The following is a 22,846-nucleotide window of genomic DNA, read 5'->3' as shown; positions in this document are numbered from 1 at the left end:
TGATGATCTGTGTAAAATTATGCTCCAACTGCATCACTTCCTGGGTGTGTCCTTCTAGAGACATGTAAAGTTCAGCACATACAGCACTATTATACAGAATCCTCACAGAGCTGTGTTCAGAAATGGATCAACTATACAACTTACTGTACATAGTGAGATACATACCACTGATTCTCACTCTAGTTACAGGTCATTTATTTTCATTAGTTAATTCACTGTATTAACTAATAATTTGGATTTTAGAGTATAGAGTAATTTCCTAATTTGTCTGGTCAATATTTGGTTTTAAAAAATGCTTTACAGTTTAATTTCTTAATGTTCTTATCAACAGGCATTTTTGCAGATAAAATTGAGCCAACAAATGAAGATTCCATCGTTGGGAAGGAAACAGAAAGTGTTACTCTGAAATGTTCATATGAGTCAAGCAGTGAAAATATTCGGCTTTACTGGTACAAACAATATCCTAACAGAGCACCACAGTTTTTACTGTATAAAGGCGCAAGGTCAGTTTCAGGACAGCGTAAACCCACTGATACTCGATTAGAGACAAAAACAAGCAGAGACTCTACTGAACTTACTATCAGAGGACTAAAGCTCTCAGATTCTGCACTCTATCATTGTGCTCTTCATGTAGCAGCACAGTGATACAGAGTCACTGAAAGGCTTTACAAAAACGTATAAACCAGTATAAATGAAGATTCTTAAACCACATCAAAGATCCTTCCTTTACCAACCTGTTATCAGATAACCACAGACACAAACAATGTTTGTGGTAATTCTGTGGTATAAATGAATAAATAAAAAAAGTAGTAACTAAGCAAATAAACAAACAAACATATTAATAAAAATAAAATGTGTTTAAAAAAGACAAACTACATATTAATCAAAGTAAAGTAAAGAATCTACATTTTTATAATCAAAAAGCATTTTACAGATACTAACAGATTCATTGTGTTTGGTGTTGTAGGTGCATATGACAATTTAGCTTATTAACCTTTCTTACCAGTTTTGTCCATGATTCACCGTAATTAATGATAATTTATACATTTATAAGTAAATAAATAAATAAATAAATAAACATTTACATGAATGTATTGATTCAATTGTGTGTCTCTTATGCATGTTTGTACAGATGCATGTTACTTTGTTGGATGTGAGCTAGAGCAAGTAGAGAGTATACAGAGAGTAGACGGTTCAGTAAAAAGTTTAACTGCATGCACATTTGATTAATAAAGGTCAATGTTTCTTTTACTGTATATATACTAATACATGACTGTGAGATTAAGTATGTCTCTGACGTTTGAGCAATCCAACCTACTAACTGAGACACAGTTACCATCTCTATCATGCTGATCTTTAATCTTTTACTGTTAATGCTTCTTCTAGGTATGTTCAACTTAATATTAGTTCTTATGACCAAGTTGGGACATGAAGTGTGAGAAATAGCACAGGGTTATATATATAGGAGGTAGAACAGAACATGTATGTGATGCCCCAGAGTTAACAGGAATGAGTCTCACAACACAGACCAAAAGACCAAAAATAACAAAACAGAAACAAACTGAGATTAGCTATCTAACCTAAACAAAAAGAAAAAAGAAAGAAATGAACATCTCCAACAAAAATGGCAGTCATAGCCCTCGTGCCAGTGAATACATACAACGTCTCAATATTTACATGTACAAAGAAAGATTATATACACAAGGCAGCAACGATTAACAAGAAGCAGATCAAACTTGTAGTCAAGGCAGGCAAAGGTCAAAATCAGAACAGTAAAACACAACACTGAATCTCAACACACACGCAAGCACAACACACCAAGTGAGCATTGAAGTTGGGGTTACTGGCTTCCATCCCAGCCTTGGCAGAAGTGTTAACTGCTGGAGCTGAAGCAGTAAGGAGGGCTAGAGTATAGAGGGGACCAACCTGAAGGACTAAACACATATAAGACAGAATATACAACACAACCTCACAGGATGTAACACTTCATATTAGTTCCAAGATGTTTTCATATTTCATTTACTTCATTTCTCTTTTTAGCACAGGGAGCACATCAATTCAAATGACTGAGCATCTTATATGCATTTTGATGAGAGGCTTCATGTGGATTAGACCTGACCTATTGACCTATTTAGAAAATGGGACATTTAGTCTACAGAACATAATTCCCAGGCTGTGACACAGATATGTTAATATGACGAATTACAATTTGCATTAAAATGTGTATCATCACATAACTAAAATCCACAAAGGGTTCATTCATTAATCTTGAGTAAACATCTGACCAGGATCAAGGTGATGGTGATAGGGTCACTGTCACTATATTTAGTAAAAATCAGCCCTAAAAGATGTAAACAACATTCAATAAATTCTATTATGAAAATTCATTGCTTTTTTTGATCAATATGATACCAGAACTGACATGACTATGAGTAAGTAAAAGTGGGTGGAGCTAGATGTGGTAAGATACAGTTTAGAAAGTTTCACAGAGATCCTGCCATTTATACCTACTGCAAGAGAGACACAACAGTCATGTTACTCTTCTTTATTTTCATAGTTGTTAAAAACATTGGTAAGTCATTTATATTATACACAAACTTTAGGTTAATGTTGGAGATTTGAACTGATACCTAAACATGATTCAGTTAAAAAAATTAACACCCTTAAGTAATGAATAAAGTTTATGTTGTTGTAATGTTTTACAGCAGGTGCTGTTGACAGCAGCATTGCACCAGAACAAACCATCATATCTTCAAGTGAAGGCAGCAACATCACACTGACCTGCACATATGATGATTCAGCTTACTCTCTCCACTGGTATCGACAAAAACCTCAATCAGGACCAGAGTTTCTGCTGCTGATTCAGAAATCTACAGATTATGTCACTAAAGCTGAACATCTTGACCCACGACTATCCATCAAACTTCACAAAACGAACAAGAAAGTAGATCTGGAGATCTTTCCTGCTGCAGTATCAGACTCTGCACTGTACTACTGCACCATGGAGCCCACAGTGACACAAAACTCAAACAGACTGTACAAAAAGTCAGGCTGCATGTTTTTCTCAGCAGGGGGAGATGTTTACCTGTTTCATTTAAGTACAGTATTTCTTAATTCTCAGACCTTGATGTTGATTTGCTTTGAAATCCAATAATGATCCTCTTACATATGTTGTTATTATTTATTGGTTGAATAATCAGAAAACAAATCCTTTAAAAGTAAATGTTAATCTTTAATCAGCTCTTGACTGATCACAAATAACATGCAACACATATATACAACATATATATATATTGGTGTTGCATGTTATTTGTCATCAGTCAAGAGCTGACAGCACAAGTTAGCAAGTTCACTAAAACACAAGGCCATGTTGAACAGAAAAGACTTCTCTGCTCAGTCTCCACAGCACTAAGTGCAGGTCTCATAGCCAGTGGTGGCAGCTTTTAGCCCACTGACTTTAGCTAGCTTAGTAAATGACAGTGTAAAATTTAAATGCCAGAAAAACCCCAAAATGCTATACTATTTCAGGAATAATGACATTAAATATTAATTCTGATGAACAGTTATTTCTGTGTTTATTGTGCTCGAGAATTGATGTATTTAACATATGTTTCTTTGGTCTTGAGTCTTGAATAATAAGAATGTCCAGTAGTCTGATGACCCAGTGTGCTTTTGACATTGATATTAAAAGACTTCAGCACATAATTACTGTGGGTTTTGGGAATATGTCTGTTACCCTGTGAGACTCTGCATCTGCAGAACCTGTAAAAGAAAGCAAGTCTGTTTAGGAAACTTCTAAGTGAGAATTTTGTTTTGTTTTCCAACACAGAAATGGTCCTTTTAGGCATTTTTGTTAGCTTGTATCTCTCAAGGCATATATTACCACTGCTATTTGTAACCTGTCATATGTGACAGTAAATGTTATGTATTAAGTTATTTCAGGAGTTGTTTGTTCTCTGACATAACTGTGAGAATAACTAGCTAGTAAGCTAACACTTGCTATGTCTGTTATAACAGTAGCTTGGAGAATCAAATGCTGCACTCATACAGTAGTTCAGAAATATCAGCTAACAAAACACAAAACCTCTTGTTACCTATACAGCCTGAATACAAGTATAGCTTTTCTATTCCAATTTCTACTCGAAATAAAGTAGAAAAAACCTGGAAATGTGCTTAGTTTTAAAAGGTAGTATCAAAGTATAAAGTATTGTGAGTTATTGTGTCTTTTGCTATTAGAGTCCTGAGACACAGCTCTGACCTCTAACTCCAAAAGATATGTTTAAGAGGTGAAGTCAGATGCAGTGGGTTGATCAGCAACAGTGGAATAGTTCTGTGTTGTATTAGTGACTCAGTTCACTGTCACTGATACTGTGAAGTGATGATCTGTATAAAATTATGCTCCAACAGCATCACTTCCTGGAATTTCCTGGAAAGTGGAATTTTTATCTAGTTTGTTTAACAGGGTTTTAGAGAGTGAGAAGATGCCTGAGGAATGGAGAAGAGGTGTAGAGAAGATCTTTAAGAATAAGGGTGATGTGCAGAGTTGCAGCAACTATAGGGGGATAAAGTTGATGAGCCATACAATGAATCTATGGGAAAGAGTAGTGGAAGCTAGGTTAAGGAAGGTAGTGGAAATATGTGAGCAGCAGTATGGCTTCATGCCCAGAAAGAGCACAACAGATGCAATTTTTGCTCTGAGAATGTTGATGGAGAAGTATAGGGATGGTCAGAGAGAGTTGCACTGTGTGTTTGTAGACTTGGAGAAAGCATATGACAGGGTGCCAAGAGAAGAGCTGTACATCAGAGGGACAGCTCATGTTGGACGTTTGGGGGACAAAGTTAGGGAGGCCAGATTAAGATGGTTTGGACATGTTCAGAGGAGGGAGAGTGAGTATATTGGTAGGAGAATGTTGGACATGGAGCTGCAAGGAAGGAGGAAAAGAGGAAGGCCAAAGAGGAGGTATATGGATGTAATGAATGAGGATATGAAGCTAGTAGGTGCAAGTGTTGAAGATGCAGAAGAGGGAAGGGAAAAGCCGAAAGAAGAAGAAGAGGTTTCAAATATTATCTTGTGATTAATAATCAAGTATTTAAGAAAATCTAAAGTAATTTTGTGTGTTTACTTCCCTGTTAGGACAGGATGTACAACAAGACTTTCTTAATGGCCAATTCAGTGGAGTTGTTAAGTTTTACAGCTACTATCAACATCTGTTAAAAAAACATGGAAATGACAAATTCCGCAGTATTTGAAAGAGATATACACTATATTGCCAAAAGTATTCGCTCACCTGCCTTGACTCGCATATGAACTTAAGTGACATCCAATTCCTAATCCATAGGGTTCAATATGACGTCGGTCCACCCTTTGCAGCTATAACAGCTTCAACTCTTCTGGGAAGGCTGTCCACAAGGTTTAGGAGTGTGTTTATGGGAATTTTTGACCATTCTTCCAGAAGCACATTTGTGAGGTCACACACTGATGTTGGACGAGAAGGCCTGGCTCTCAGTCTCCGCTCTAATTCATCCCAAAGGTGTTCTATCAGGTTGAGGTCAGGACTCAGGCCAGTCAAGTTCATCCACACCAGACTCTGTCATCCATGTCTTTATGGACCTTGCTTTGTGCACTGGTGCACAGTCATGTTGGAAGAGGAAGGGGCCAGCTCCAAACTGTTCCCACAAAGTTGGGAGCATGGAATTGTCCAAAATGTCTTGGTATGCTGAAGCATTCAGAGTTCCTTTCACTGGAACTAAGGGGCCAAGCCCAGCTCCTGAAAAACAACCCCACACCATAATCCCCCCTCCACCAAACTTTACACTTGGCACAATGCAGTCAGACAAGTACCGTTCTCCTGGCAACCGCCAAACCCAGACTCGTCCATCAGATTGCCAGATGGAGAAGCGCGATTCGTCACTCCAGAGAATGCGTCTCCACCGCTGTAGAGTCCAGTGGCGGCGTGCTTTATACCACTGCATCCGACGCTTTGCATTGCACTTGGTGATGTATGGCTTGGATGCAGCTGCTCGGCCATGGAAACCCATTCCATGAAGCTCTCTGCGCACTGTTCTTGAGCTAATCTGAAGGCCACATGAAGTTTGGAGGTCTGTAGCGATTGAAGAAAGTTGGCGACCTCTTCGCACTATGCACCTCAGCATCCGCTGACCCCGCTCCGTCAGTTTACGTGGCCTACCACTTCGTGGCTGAGTTGCTGTCGTTCCCAAACACTTCCACGTTCTTATAATACAGCTGACAGTTGACTGTGGAATATTTAGGAGCGAGGAAATTTCACGACTGGATTTGTTGCACAGGTGGCATCCTATCACAGTTCCACACTGGAATTCACTGAGCTCCTGAGAGCGACCCATTCTTTCACAAATGTTTGTAAAAACAGTCTGCATGCCTAGGTGCTTGATTTTATACACCTGTGGCCATGGAAGTGATTGGAACACCTGATTCTGATTATTTGGATGGCTGAGCGAATACTTTTGGCAATATAGTGTATATGGAGGCTATGAAGACATAGGTATTTGTATAAATATTTCTTCCATATTCCAAAATCAGTGTCACACAGTGCAATCCCAAAAACCACCTACTAAAGAAAGGAGAGAGAGAGAGAGAGAGAGAGAGACAGAGAGAGAGAGAGAGAGAGAGAGAGAGAGAGACAGAGAGAGAGACCCAAAAACAAGTGTTGTAACTTTTAATGTCAAAATATCACAGAAAAATTGAGTAAATGGTACGAGTGAATCCATTGCTTCTCAGAACCACATTGTTTTATTAATACAAAAATATTTCTACAAGCTTTATATAAACAGTATTCAGAACAGCAGATCTGTCATGAATATACATAAATACAAGTAGGTGGAGCTAGAGGTGGAGATGTACATCAAATAGTAACACTGACATTCATTTCTAAAGCTAGAGGTTTGAACTAAACACTCAGGAAAACAATGTTGTTCCTCTTCGTGGTGTTTTTCACTCTTGCTGATGTTGGTAAGTCATATACACTGCACACAAAATATTATTTTTTCTAAATAAGAAGACACAATTTTTCATGTGAAATGTGTCATTTATGATTAAAATATCACAATATTGTTGTAATGTTTTTATAGCAGAGGCTGCTGACAATAACATTAAACCAGATCAAACCAATGTATTTTCAATGGAAGGCAGCAACATCTCACTGTCCTGCACATATACTGGATCAGTTAACAGACTCCACTGGTATCGACAAAAACCTGGATCAAGACCTGAGTTTCTGCTGCTGATTCATGAAAGCACTGAAACTGTCACTGAGGCTCAACCACCTCATCCAGGATTGTCCATAAAACTTAAAAAAGAGCAAGATAAAACGAATAAGAAAGTGGATCTGATCATCTCCTCTGCTGCTGTATCAGACTCTGCTCTATACTACTGTGCTCTGCAGCCCACAGTGACAGGAAATCCAGCTGCACTGTACAAAAACTTTCACACAGTTTTGTTATATTAAAAGCAGCTCTTCCAATGCTTTAGAGAAAGTTACATGCCTTTTTGGGGGATTCTCTCTTTCTCTCTATTGGTCAGGGTCATAGTAGATACAGAGTCTGTCCCAGACATGAGGTGGGAAAACACCCTGAATGGGATTTCAGTCCTTTGCACTCCACAAACCCTTTCACACACTCATTCACACTAAAGTGCAATTTCTCCTAGCAAATTTTCCTACTGTCATGTTTTTTTTTGGAAATGATGCAAAACTGCACACAAACTGACACTAACCTAAACTCCTGTTAAAATCCTTCTGCTTAAAGTATTTTCTTGCAGTATGGAGTATTTTTTATAATAAAGAAAGATTTCTACCCTCATGGTACAATTCCATATTGACTGATAACAAGTGCACTAAAGACAAGGCTCAGGTCAATCCTCATAGCAGAATTCCACAATGCCAGTGGACTCATGATCCTCTCTGTTCTGTCTGGAGTAATTACACTGCAGATGATGCATTTTATTGTCTAAGTGTCATAACTTCACATATATAATAGTCAAACTAATCAGTTATAGCCCAATGTTCAACAAGTAAAACCTCAACAGAAGGAGATCATCTTCAAAACTAAGGATTATCTTATTATCAGTTCCTTGTATTTTCAAACAAGTAACTAGAACCGTCTTATTCATTAGTGCATTGTTGTCTTCTGATCTTTTGCAGTGTTCAGTGTGAGAAAGAATCATTATGATGTGATTCATGAACAAACATCTGAGTAAATTTATCTAAAGGGAATTGTGTGTGTGTGTGTGTGTGTGTGTGTTTAATCCCCTGATAGGAAAAGAAGCATGTCATGTGAACATAAAGTATTTCTCAATGGCCAGTTCAGTTTAGTTGTTGAGATTTACAACTGTTTTCAACATCTGTTTCCTTTTAGTTTTCTATTATTATTTCTTTTCGTGCTTTACATTAAATAACGTAACCTGGTGTTGTAAATACAATTTACATGTAAGTTCTAATATATAATTACTAATCCACAGTATGAATATATATGTATGGCTGTATGAACTGTTTGCAGGTTTTTATTTTGTCCAAGTTAAGGTTTTTCTCTTCCGTGAACACAAGATGGCGCAGTCACTTATCTTATTGTGGGTTAAGTACTAGAGACACTACCACACAACCTGCTCACATTCTCTGAGATGATGGAAGCTACTTTTCACAGTAAAACCTTTGTGACATAGAGTATACTTGTTCTTCTATCATACATACTGCTGATATAACATCCTAACCCCTGCCCTGGTTACTCTTAGTGCCTAAGCTAATTTCAGAGATATCATTCTGATTAAACAACACAACTGTCCACTTAACACTAAACTATCATAAGAATAAATTCTCATCTAATGTCATTTCTCTGACAAACAAAAGCACCTGCTGTGTCAGAAACACTGAAAACTGGAAACTTATCTGTAAATCTGCCTTTACTCTTCTTTCTCTTCTTCTGATACTATTGTGAGTTTAAACCTTAATTATCAAGTAAAAAAATGATACCTTATTCTCAATTAAACCTTATTCTCTTCTACTTAGTGTTTCTAACATTAATCTGCCTGCTGGTGTTTATACAATAATTCTCTAATTTAGAGACATCACTAACATATATAATTAAAATACTGACAATGTAATTATTAGATTAGATTTTTACTAGATTAAATTGATCATTTTTACATAAATACATTAATTTCCTGCTTTCAGTATGTGTTTACTTAAATGTGCTCTGGACAGGTTCCCCATATGAGGCTGAATGTAAAACCAGGATGTTTCAGTAAGAATCAACAATCTGACAACAACATTGGTGACACTGTCATGTGATGCTGTGGGGTGGAGCAATTTTGAAGCTTTATGGTGTTAACATATTAGATTACAGAAAGATCTCCACTATTTTCACTGAGCTAAGACCAGTCATCATGTTCACTGTTATATTCATGTATCTGTGGATTTCACTAGGTGAGTTAACATTGACTTTTTGTTATTGTGGAAATATTATATATATATATATATATATATATATATATATATATATATATATAACTATATTATATTAAATATTAGTCTGTGTGGTGATGCAGTGTGAAAATGCAGAGTGTGGGTCTGACTTAAGTATTTCCTGTTGATTATTTAAAGGTTAAAAACATTATGTTCTCTTCTCTATGACAGGTGACTCCATGGCAGATTCAATAGAGCCAGATTTCCCTCATAAAGCTGTAGATGAAGGTGATGATGTTACTCTGTCCTGCAAAAAAAGTAGTACATCAGACTACCTGTACTGGTACAGACAATATCCAAAATCTAAACCTGAGTTCCTTCTTCAAATGTTTCAAAGCAGAACTCCAACTTCCAACACTAAACTAAGAATGTCTGCTAAATTTGATGATAAACGAGTGGATCTGATCATCTCCTCTGCTGCTGTATCAGACTCTGCTCTATACTACTGTGCTCTGAGGCCCACAGTGACAGGAAATCCAGCTGCACTGTACAAAAACTTTCACACAGTTTTGCTACATGCCCTTTTGGGGAAGTCTCTCTTTCTTTCTTAAGATTCATAAAGAGTTTATATTATTATAATATTTGATTATTAGTAGACAGCTCATTCATTCATTCATTCATTCATTCATTCATTCCTTCATTCCTTCATTCATTCATCCATTCATTCTTCTTCTATTCTTCTATAACTATTCTATTTTGGCCAGGAAACCAGAAGTTACATTAGACAGAAAGTTAAACAGAAAGGTACTCAGAGGGTCCAAATGGGTCCATTTCTGAACTTCGGTGAAGCAGCTGAGGCTCTGTACAAGAAATGTACATGTTCACTTGCAATGGGATGTTTGTCATGAGATAATATAAATACTACACTCTTTATTTGTACACAGTTTCATGCTTAAATGAAAAATAATGATATAAAAATCCATCAATACAGATGATATTGATAAAAAATGATAGATTAGAGAAAGAAAAGAGGCTGGTTTGTTCCTCACCACAGTAAAATACTCCTCAACTGTTTGTAATCCTATTTAATAAACAGGTCATTAGGTCTATACACACCTAAATTTCCATTTCCCATCCTGCATTGTACCAGACTCCACTTCCCACAATGCACACTCACTTCCACATTCATTTATTTTATTGAAGTATTTTTCATGCTATCAGTTTGTGTTTGTTTACCATGTGCTCAGGAAAATTTATCCATGTGGTGCTGAATGTAAAGCCAGAAAGCTTCAGTAAGAATCAACAATCTGTCAGTAACATTAGTGACACTGTCATGTGATGCTGTGGGGTGGAGCTTCATGAATGTTTATAATGTTAATATATCAGACTGCAGAAATTTTATTTTCATTAATAAGCTCATCCATCATGTTCACTGTTATATTCATGTGTCTGTGGCTTTCACTCGGTGAGTTAACATTGATTTTTGTAGATTCAGAAATTGTTTTTAATTAGATTTAATTAGTCTTATTAGTTATGTAGTATATCTGCGTAATTGAACACTGCAATGTGTGTACTTTCATTCGTTTGTGTTAAAGCTTGACACAGGAAACCTGCTCTCCACATAGCAATATCTCTACAGATGGTATAACCACTACAGAACAATTCTGGGGTTTTTAGCAGTGACTATAACTGCCTTATTTATTAGTCCATCATTTGTTTTCTGCTCTTGTGCACAGTATTCACAGTAAAATAAAGTCAATTCAGTTTAAGTTGAACAATGGATACTGCTACAAACAAGGAGACCACTCGCGTGTGCTGCTGCGTGTGCCGCTGTCAAACCTTTATATCCTTTTATTTAGGAATAAATATTTTACAATGATAAAATAGCATGTCTGATGCAATGGTTTGTGAAGTAACAGTGTTTTTGTTCTGTGTTGTACTGGTTACTCAGTTCACTGTCACTGATATTGTTAAGTAATAATCTGTAAAAAGTTATACTACAACTGCATCACTTCCTGGGTGTGTCCTTCTAGAGACGTGTAAAGTTCAGCACATACAGCACTATTATACAGAATCCTCACAGAGCTGTGTTCAGAAATGGATCAACTATACAACTTACTGTACATAGTGAGATACATACCACTGATTCTCACTCTAGTTACAGGTAATTTTCAATCAGTTATTAATTATTACAATGATATTTAATCAGTTAAATAATTGCATTAATTAATAAGCATGTTTGTATTAATCTAGTAATTTCTTGATTCCTTAAGTCAATATTGGAATTACAAAAAATACTTCACTGACATGTTTCTTTATATTTTTGTCACACCAGGTAGATTTGCAGATAAAATTGAGCCAACAGATGCAAACATTGTCAGGAAAGAAGCAGTGACTGTTATTCTGAAATGTTCATATGAGGCAAGCAGTGAAGACATTTATCTTTACTGGTACAAACAATATCCTAACAGCGCACCACAGTTTTTACTGTATAAAGGTGCAAGGTCAAGAGCAAGTTATGGGAGCACTCCTGATGATCGTCGACTAGAGTCGAAAACAAGCCGAGACTCTACTGAACTTACTATCAGAGGTCTAAAGCTCTCAGATTCTGCACTCTATCATTGTGCTCTTAGAGTAACAGCACAGTGATACAGAGTCACTGAAAGGCTTTACAAATACATCAACATGGTATATTAAGTTTCTAAAACCACAGAAGATGAAAGAGACTCACTTTTCCAATTTATCAGTTAACCACAGACACAAACAACATTTGTGAAAACATTTGCAGCTGGAGCTAAATTTCCCCTAAGTCTGAATGAGTGTGTGAATGTGTCTGTGCATTTTGTCCTGCATTAGACTGCTGTATCATCCAGGGTGTATTCCTGCATCATCCCTAGTGTTGCTGGGAGAAGCTCCAGATTCACCTGCCCAGGACAAAGCATGAATGAATGAATGAAGGTGTGTATATATAATGTATATAGACAGTTGTGGAAGTGTGACCAGGATAAAGTAGGTACTTAAAATAAACTCTGATTGAATGACCATTCATTAGGTTGCAGCTGCAGCTTATGGATCTGGGGCTTGGTTTTACTGTAGTTTTAGCATACTAAGATTTGCTAATTGTCTAGTAGATGAGAAAGAGTTGCTGTGTGAGGTAAAGCCGAGTTGTCATGAATATGAATAAATATGATGTTTATTTCAAAAGATAAACACAAACTAACTAAACACTCAGGATAACAATGTTATTATGCCCACTTGGTTTTCTTCACTATTGCTGATATTGCTAAGTCCTTTAGTTTGCAAGTTACAAACCAAAAGAACAAGTATTTTAAAAAGTTGCTTAATAATAAATTGTTGTGAGTAAATTCAAATAAATTGCTGTATTTATATTAAAGGCTGTTGACAACAATTCATCCACCCAGAATACACTGTTTAATGTAATCACAATCATCTTTAAGTAACCAAACATAACTATAAAATAAATACATATCAGTTTCTGATTGCCAGTGAAATGTAGTTAGAGTGAGAATGTTCTTTTAGCTGATTGTTTATAACAGACGTGTTCTTGAACATTAATGAGGAAAGGCTCAGGTGCACAGTTTATTCTCCTCTTGATCAATAGATGAAGAAAATTGTTGGAGGAAAAGTTTCTGTTCCTCTGCAGCTCTTTTTCTCTATAGACAATATTCTGTTTGTGAGACCTGTATGATTGTAATTAACACCAGTGCAATCATAGCTCCAGTTTTGTTCTTTGGTCACTACACTTAATTAACCCTACTGAATAAAATCAGATGGAAAAATATTTGAAGTGAACTGGAACAGCGATTTAGTCCAGGAACTCTATGGAACTCTGTATGGGAAGGCTATACAAAGAAATGCAAAAAAATACTAAATATATACATTATATAATATTAATTATAGTTCAGAAGTTTATTTATTAATGTCATTAATAAATAAATTACCTTCAATTACCTTATAAACGAAAAAGAAGAGCAAAAAGATGGTTTAGTGAGTTATCTTATTGTGGGTCAGGTGCTAGGACTCTGCTCACACTTGTAGATGAAGGTGATGATGTTAATCTGATAAAATCGGTCCGTAGGATGAAGATGATAACATTGTCAGTAAGGAAACAGACACTTTCTTATGAGTCAAGCAGTCATTATGTTTGGCTTTAATTGTACAAACAATATCCTAACATTTTATTTCGGGGGCCCCTCTGTGCCACCAATATCACTAATTATAACTAATTATTGTCATTTTGTATAATAACCATTGTCCATTGACAGATATCAAAAAAAAGACGATGTCATTTCATGTACTCTTGGGGGCCCCCTGGTGGCTACGGGGCCCTAAGCAGCCGCTTAGTTCGCTTATGCCTTGGGCATAACCACTTCCTGACTCAGTATCTGACAGTCAATATTACTAATGTAATGTTGTATAATATTTAGGAATGATCATAAAATTATCAAAACTTCTGCAGATTTCTGCAGGACTTGAAGAGCTGGACACTGGGTGAGATCGCCTGTGCTGCGGGTCTGTCAGTGTGTGTGTGTGTGTGTGTGTCTAAATAGTGCCCTTTGCACTTACCCATTTGTTTTGGGTTTTCTGTTTGTTAATGTATTAGTTATCACAGTATGCATTTGGGGCTGCTATTTTATTTTATTTCATTTTTAAATGGACGGGTTTTAAGCTGTAGCTGGGCTGGAAATCTTAGGTCCAATCCGGAAATCACTGGTTACTATGGTTACCGCGTCCTGCGGGGAGAAAGAGCTCCTTCTGACAACACTCAGCCCCTCACGGTAGGACGATCTTTATCCTTTAATGTCACACTGATTTTACAATAAATATACAATAAACAATAAATATACAATATAATATAACATAATATACAATACAATGTAATATTTACCCCAGTAGTAGGACACTTTTAAGAACCCTGTGTTACTTCCTCTGCTCTGATAACTCACAGTGGCAGGGTAGCAGTTCGTTAGTTCAGTGTTCGAAAAAAAGGATGAGACGGACAAAGTTAGCCGATGCATGCCATTTAACTTCCCTCAGAATTTACTCCCGGATGGAATAACTTACATGAACTCTAAAATAAATAGCAAATAAGCTTTTATTTCTCTGCTTTCCAAACTAGATGAACCGCGAGCGCGCACACACTTCTGAGCACATTGTTCCGCACTCCTCAATGAAGGTGTTCTTTCCAACACCATCGTAATCCAGGGTAGGCCTTTCCATCGCTCTCCGACAAACTCACTTATTCTTAGAATGGATTAAAAAATGGGGAATTCACGAAGATGGGTAAATTGTGACCATGAAGGGATGCTGATGGTCAGCAAATATGCTCAAATAGGGTTTGGTTTTCAAGAGACGATTGATTTGTGCCATTGATGGCCAAGAACATATTCCAAACACCTCCACCATCTACATGGACTGTCTCCACATTTAAAAAATTCCCTTGATCATTATACCAGCTCTGCTTGCAGGGACTCACTAAATAAAAGTATTAACAACGACAACAATGTAATCCAGGGTAAGACCTACCTTCGTCCTCCGACACCCTAACTTATCCGTGGAATAGATTACACAACGTGGTGAGGTTACAAAGATGGGTAAATTGTGGCCTTGAAGGGATGCTCTTGGATAGCAAAGATGATCAAATAGGCTTTGGCTTTCAAGGGGCGATTGATTTGTGTTACGGATCAGAAGGCCCCCTGGACTAATCCGCGTACCCCAGCCTGACTCCACTGATTCAGGTATCCTTAACTGGTTAACAGTTTACAACATTAAAAGTCGTCTGGAAATGACCAAGCCTACAAATGATGTCATGTGTAGATAATCCCATGGCAGTAGGAAACTTTTAATCTATGAATCCTTGGAACAATATTAAAATGACATCCATTTAGAACACACCTGTTGTCAGTTGCTAGCATTTACCTGTGGGGGTGCCCCCTGCTGGGCTTGCTTTGCAGTACCTTTAACCTGCAGTGAATCGGGGCTCTTCTTAAATTTTTGTAAATTTCAAAGCTTTACCAATGTAGTACCTAATACATTTCAACTTTACATAGAGCACAAACTGGGCTTTCATAATATGGCTGATGTAAGTATGTTAGATTCATGTGTGACTTTTAAGCTTATGTCAAAGTACACATACACGAAAATAGAATTTTGAACTCTAGCAGAAAAAAACAGTGAAAATGGAGAATAAACAAACCTTGCAGATTGTTTTGAACACAGGACTGAGTTCATGAAAGTCTTGGGTGTGGGCCCATAGAAAAATAGCTAAATTATAACACTCAGAAAGACCTTTTATTTGGAGTAAAGTGACTGATGTGCCTAACTTTTTTCAACAGAGCCTCTGTTTCCCTGAATAATCAATGACTATTTATGAATATGTAAGACCTATTGACACCTGGCTCAGGTGACACCAGGTTTCCCCAGGACTCCTATTGATGTCTCAGCTGTTCGCACCTATACATTCAGATTCCTCCTACAAAAACAGGGTACACTGAGGCCAGGTTTTGTTGAGAGAAACAAAAAATAAAGCATGGTTTCTGAAATTTTCATTGAAATGTAATGCTTTTAGAACGTTTGCTAAAAGGCATATTCACAACCACATTGAAGCCATTCACAGGTAACTATGTTGTTTTTCTGGGGTACTATTATATTATTTGCTTTAAATTTTGTCTCCTTAGCAAAAGTTTCCACTGTTTATGACTGAAATAAAGCTGTTCATATCGTGCTATTTTTTTGGGGGTGATCTGAGTATATGATGACTGGAATACAGCTGCTCACATCGGCGCATGCTTTCACTTTTATTTAGCGTTTATTTAGTGAGTATATATTTGTGCTATGTTGTTTTTCTGTGGTACTATTATTGATTTTACATTTTGTCTGCTTAGCAAAAGTTGCCACGGTTTATGACTGAAATAAAGCTGTTCACATCGGTGCACGCTTTCTGACTTTCTGACAGCTTTATTTCAGTCATTATATACTCAGATCACAAAGAGTGGAAGATTTTTTTTGGTTTGTTTCTTCATTCAAGCCCTTTTTTTCTGTTAGACACGGGCATGCATTAGCACATCACTCCCCACAAACAACACAGCAATTAGCATTTACTTCCATCTGAATAGAGTCGTTTACATAAATCCTGCATGTGAATGGAGCGCTAAGTGCGGGGGCGGGGCTCCGGTGAGTGTGGAGACAAGAATTTGACATACTTTTGCTTTTTTTTTTTAACATTAATTTAATAACAAACATTTATTTGGCAATAACCTTTTTGGAAAGACAACCGTCTACCGTTTGTGTGCATGTTTTTTTCTGGGTTGCTACAATATAATTTCATTTACAAAAACACTTTCAAAGTGAAAAAAAGTGATTGGCATCGTTGACAATGCCGTCGACCCCAGAGGGTTAAATCGCTCAACCTGTCCATCTGTCTGAGGTCAGAAAGGTGTTGTGCGGGTTTTGTCAATGTCTAGCAACTCACACATGCTCTGGAAGACCTCCGATTCAAAATTGGTGCCTTGGTCACTATGGAGTGTAAGTGGTGCCCCATAACGGCAGACCGATGTGCATGTGCGACACCAAAGTGAAACATCTTCTCGCATTTGGTACCAACAATATCTGGTCCCCAACCGAGACAGTGTTCGCTCCACACCGAAATGTCCACCCACTGGCTCCTCGTGCATCTGGCGCATTACATCTTCCCAGAAAACTCGCGGCAGGATTATCTGGGGATAAAACTCAGGGCCCTCATTCAGGTACAGTCTTTGCCATTGGCTTCAGTAAGCTTTTGTTGCTGGGCCATAGGGGGACACATTCTCCCAGGAAGGTCATTCATTGCCTTCCTCCATCCACCTCTTGATGGGAGTAATTTCTGGATTGGCTGTCTGAGCAGAACGCAGTTCGTCGGTAGTCCACCCAGAGAATGGAAGGGTACTGGCAGTAATGGCAGGTTGTACTACCCCCACTGGACAAGACTCTGGGGTAACGGCTGCAGGTTCATCATGTATAGGTTTGCCATCAAGGTCACACTGGACCGCTTGGTGACAGAGCTGAGGGCTACTCAAGGTGGGATTCTTAAGGTTACATGGGCAAGTTGAACAGCATGGCCTCAGAGAAAGCACATCAGCATTTTTGTGACAGTGCCCCGGGTGATGAACAACTTTGAAGTCATACTACCCAAGCTTCTCGAGCCAGAAGCCTCTCTGGCCAAATGTCCCTCTGGTTCTCTCATCCTCAGGAGCCAGTGTAAGGTACTATGGTCTGTGTGTACAGTGAAGGATCTGCCCAGCAGGTACTGATGAAAATGTGCTGTGAACTCCACCACAGCTAAAAGTTCTCTACGCGTTGTGCACTAATTCTGCTCAGTTGGCGTCAGACTCCGACTCCCATATGCTAGTACATGTTCTTCCCCTTGCTGTAATTGAGAAAGCACAGTTCTGATTCCGAAATTGCTAGCATCTGTGTCCAGAACAAGATCACCACTGTCCATAGGGTAGCCAAGGATGGGGGTGGTAGTGAGCAGCTTCTTTAACTCATCAAATGCCTGTTGGCTCTCAGGGGTCCAGTGAAATCGGGCATGTTTCCTCAACAGGTTGTGAAGGGGCTTTGCAACTGCAGCAAAATCTTTGACAAACCGCCTGTAGTAGGATGCGAGACCCACAAACTGTGGCCATTCTCGAATTTTCTGCACCTTCTCTGGGTCGGCGGCTATACCATGCTCTGAGACGACGTGGCCAAGGTAGACTACCTGGCGGCAGAAGAGACAAAATTTGGCGGGTTTCAGCTTCAGGTTCGCTTGGCGCAGCCTTTTGAAGACCTGTGCCAGCCGCTGGAGCATTTCCTTTACATTCCTGCCCAGGACGATGATGTCGTCTACGTATACCAGGCAGATTTCCCACTGCCTTCCAGCCAAGACACGGTCCATTAATCACTGGAACGTCGCAGGAGCATTGCAAAGGCCAAACGGCGTGATGTTCCACTCAAACAGTTCCTTCCTGCTGTAGAACGCTGCCTGTCTCACCTGTGGGGTCAACTCCACTTGCCAGTACCCGGAAGCAAGGTCCAATGTGCTAAACCATTTTGCCGTGGACAGTGTGTCTAGTGTGTCTTGGATTCTTGGGAGTGGATAGACGTCTTTTACAGTGCGCTCGTTTAGTGCCCTGTAGTCTACACATAGTCGGTACGTTTGATCTTTCTTTCGTACCATTACAATGGGTGAAGCCCAGCGGCTATTACTTTGGGAGGCTAAACCAGCATCTAGACTCTGTTGTATCTGCTCATCTGCACTTTGCTGTTTTTCAAATGCCATTCAATGCGGTTGCTGTTTCACAGGCGAACCAGGCTGGATTTTAATGTCATGTTGGTACATGCCATCTTCAGTATATATTGCAATAAAAAGACTACTGATGGCTCAGTAACAATGAGGAAATCTCCAGAACTAAGGACTGAGTTTTAGGCTTTGCAGGATATAAGAATTAGACTCACATGCTTTGTCACTTCTGTTGTAATGGAGTATATCTATGTAATTTAACACTGCATTGTTTTGTCGCTTCATTTTATATGCCATGTATACTTTCATTTGTTTGTATTAAAGCTTTACACAGGAAACCTGCTCTCCACATAACATTATCTCTACAGATGGTATAACCACAACAGACCAGTCACTAGAACTGCCTTATTTATCAGTGCATCATTTGTTTTCTGCTCTTGTGCACAGTGTTCAGTGGGAGAAAGTTCAATTCAATTCAGTTTTCTTTATTTAATTCTCTGATATGACAGAAAGTACATCATGTGAATTGATAGATTTTTTAAATCCAATGCAGTTTAAATGTTGAGATTTATGGCTGTTTTCAACAATTGTTTCCTGTTTGGTTTTACTTTTTTTACAGTTACTATTGAATAAATTATTGCTTTTCATTTAGAAATGTTATTGTTTATATATAAAAAATACAAAAACAACTGTGCAGCATTTCAGATAGAAATACATTGGGAATTATAAATCCATCACACACTACTGTAAATATTAGATCTAATATAAAACAATTAATACAGAACATCTGTGTGGATGTCTAGAAAATAATGAACCATGTCAAGTGTATATACATGTATACATATGAATATATAAAGGGATGTAATTTCTTTACAGTTTATATGATTTATTGTAACAAATGTTTATTTATCTATTTAGACAGTCATTATGCATATAAACACAACTGCATGTTACTTTGCTGCATGTGAGCTAAGGCAATGTCCTTTTACAAAACACGGAGTCATGATTGAGTATGATTGTATAAACAGATGAAATGGATGAAAAAGAAAACTCTCAGTGGAATTTGCTTTCCGTTTGTTTTATGATCATATTTGACCTGATTATAATACTAGTACTCGTGATTTATTGACAACATATTTTCATCAGCCAACATTTTTTAGGCTGCAGTTGGAGGACACTAAGCAGCTTCTTATATTGTTTATGGGGTAGAGAGGGTTTGTATGTACTTATACATGATTATACATACATAGCTATAACTGATGTTAGTAGGTCATTTATATTATTCATTACTTTATTTAAATATTAAATAAAATGTTTTTTGCAACAGTGAATGTAGATATAAATCTGTCATTTATATAAGAGAGCTCTGAACTGACAAAACAATGCTACTTATCCACCCTGTTATAACAGCTGTTATTAATATCAATAAGTCCATATTAACATGACATACTAATTTCCATTTGAATGTTTTTAAGTGATTCATATCGTATGTGTATATTCATGTGTAAACAAGATACAGACCAATACATCTGAAATGTATTTATGTGTTTAAACAGTTTAATAAGAGAAGCTCTGAGGAAGCATACTACAGAATATATGAGCACTTGTGTGGAAAAGAATTGTGTGTAATAGAGAAAATGTATTCAGTCATGGCTGTTGTGTACATTCACATTGTATTATCTAACTGCAAATGAGTGAGAAAAGAACAAAAATAACTGTGATTATTCAGCTATAGTGGAATAATGTTGTATTGTGTTGGTGTCTCAGTTCACCAGTGTTGTGATGATCTGTATAAAATTATGCTCCAACAGCATCACTTCCTGGGTGTGTCCTTCTAGAGACGTGTAAAGTTCAGCACATACAGCACTATTATACAGAATCCTCACAGAGCTGTGTTCAGAAATGGCTCAACTATACAACTTACTGTACATAGTGAGATACATACCACTGATTCTCACTCTAGTTACAGGTAATTTTCATCAATTTACTATTGGAATTAACTAAATTCATGATCTATAGAATTAATGTAATTTAATGTTTTACATTATTTTTGGGGTATGTTGGGTATTACACAAAAATATTTTAGAATGTTTTGATATCTGTATTATATCTTTGTCAATATTCTCCTGTATAACAGGCAGTTTTGCAGATAAAATTTGGCCGAAAGATGAAGATGCCAACATTGTAATGAAGGAAACAGACAGTGTTACTCTGAACTGTTCATATGAATCAAGCAGTGATAGCATTCGGCTTTACTGGTACAGACAATATCCCAACAGCGCACCACAGTTTTTACTGTATAAAGGCGCGAGGTCAAGAGATGATGATGATTACAACCCCTCTGGCTCTCGATTCAATTCAGTAACATCCCCAGACTCTACTGAACTTACTATCAAACATCTGCAGATCTCAGATTCTGCACTCTATCACTGTGCTCTTCTAGTAGTAGCACAGTGATACAGAGTCACTGAGAGACTGTACAAAAACCTATGAAATAATTCATTTGAAGTTCAACGTTAAATATCAAAGATACTTCCTTTACCAACTTATCAGTTAACCACAGACACAAAAGACATTTGTGGTAACATATGCAGCTGAAGAAAGAGAATAAAATAAAGTGACACTTTGTCACGTGTTGCTGGTGTGTACTGTTTTATATTCATTGTACTTTGCTGGCCAGTTTTTCCCATGATTCATTTAAATTATATATATATTATATTCATTTACATGTATAAAAACAAACTAAGATTTGTCGTCAACAATTCACAACATTCAGAAGTGTCTAAATCAAGAGGTGTAGTATAATCTAGTGAAGAAAAATATTTTCTAAGCTATCATAAAATAACATTTTGTCAATCGCTCAGTGTGATGCAGTAATTACAACTAAAACATTACATCTAATAAACCCTGGCATCACTCTGCCCCCTGGTGAGACATATTCTGATCAACAGTGTCAGATGCAGGAAGTGTGGAGCTCCACAGGCTATGACAGTAAACTCCTTCAGCTTTATCTTTCAGCAGATTACCATCTCTATCATGCTGATCTTTAATCTTTTACTGTTAATGCTTCTTCTAGGTATGTTCATCTTAATATTAGTTCTTATGACCAAGTTGGGACATGAAGTGTGAGAAATAGCACAGGGTTATATATATATAGGAGGTAGAACAGAACATGTATGTGATGCCCCAGAGTTAACAGGAATGAGTCACAACACAGCAGTGAGTTAAGGTGATATATTGTGATGTAGTGATATGTACAGCACAGTGAACTGGGAAGACTTCAGGGTGGACCAAGACCAAAAATAACAAAAGAAAAACAAACTATTAGCTATCTGACCTAAACAAAAAAAAAGAAATGAACATCTCCAACAAAAATGGCAGTCATAGCCCTCGTGCCAGTGAATACATACAATGTCTCAATATTTACATGTGCAAAGAAAGATTATATACACAAGGCAGCAACGATTAACAAGAAGCAGATCAAACTTGTAGTCAAGGCAGGCAAAGGTCAAAATCAGAACAGTAAAACACAACACTGAATCTCTACACACACACAAGCACAACACACCAAGTGAGCATTGAAGTTGGGGTTACTGGCTTCCATCCCAGCCTTGGCAGAAGTGTTAACTGCTGGAGCTGAAGCAGTAAGGAGGGCTAGAGTACAGAGGGGACCAACCTGAAGGACTAAACACATATAAGACAGAATATACAACACAACCTCACAGGCTGTAACACTTCATATTAGTTCCAAGATGTTTTCATATTTCATTTACTTATTAAAAAAATCTTTTCTCTTTTTAGCACAGGGAGCACATCAATTCAAATGACTGAGCATCTTATATGCATTTTGGTGAGAGGCTTCATGTGGATTAGAGCTGACCTACTGACCTATTTATAAGATGGGACATTTAGCCAACAGAACATAATTCCCAGGCTGTGACACAGATATGTTAATATGATGAATTACAATTTGCATTAATATGTGTATCATTACATAACTAAAGTCCACAAAGGATTCATTCATTAATCTTCAGTAAACACCTGAGCAGGATCAAGGTGATGGTGATAGGGTCACTGTCACTATATTTAGTAAAAATCAGCCTTAAACAACATTCAATAAATTCTATTATGA

At 37.4% G+C, this 22,846-nt stretch overlaps 1 protein-coding gene across 1 annotated transcript; it reads left to right on the top strand.

Moving 5' to 3' along the window:
* The first annotated feature begins 2,532 nt into the window (after positions 1–2,532).
* LOC131350594 (uncharacterized) lies at positions 2,533–17,743 on the top strand. The gene is made up of 4 exons (XM_058385524.1): positions 2,533–2,572; positions 2,709–3,066; positions 17,338–17,510; positions 17,586–17,743. The coding sequence occupies exons 1-4, from the start codon at positions 2,533–2,535 to the stop codon at positions 17,741–17,743; spliced, it is 729 nt and encodes a 242-aa protein (XP_058241507.1).
* The last annotated feature ends 5,103 nt before the right edge of the window (positions 17,744–22,846 follow it).

Source organism: Hemibagrus wyckioides, unplaced genomic scaffold (genome assembly GCF_019097595.1).
Source record: "Hemibagrus wyckioides isolate EC202008001 unplaced genomic scaffold, SWU_Hwy_1.0 Contig5, whole genome shotgun sequence".
In the NCBI taxonomy this organism is placed as follows: Eukaryota; Metazoa; Chordata; class Actinopteri; order Siluriformes; family Bagridae; genus Hemibagrus; species Hemibagrus wyckioides.
Note: the sequence above shows the minus strand (reverse complement) of the source record. Positions and strands in the feature narration are given on the sequence as shown.

Excerpts from the sequence above, each read along its gene's own strand:
- LOC131350594 (XM_058385524.1), top strand. The coding sequence starts at position 2,533 with ATGTTACTCTTCTTTATTTTCATAGTTGTTAAAAACATTG. Across the intron at positions 2,573-2,708 it reads CATAGTTGTTAAAAACATTG|GTGCTGTTGACAGCAGCATT; the intron begins GTAAGTCATTTA and ends GTTTTACAGCAG. Across the intron at positions 3,067-17,337 it reads TCAGGCTGCATGTTTTTCTC|AACGCAGTTCGTCGGTAGTC; the intron begins AGCAGGGGGAGA and ends CTGTCTGAGCAG.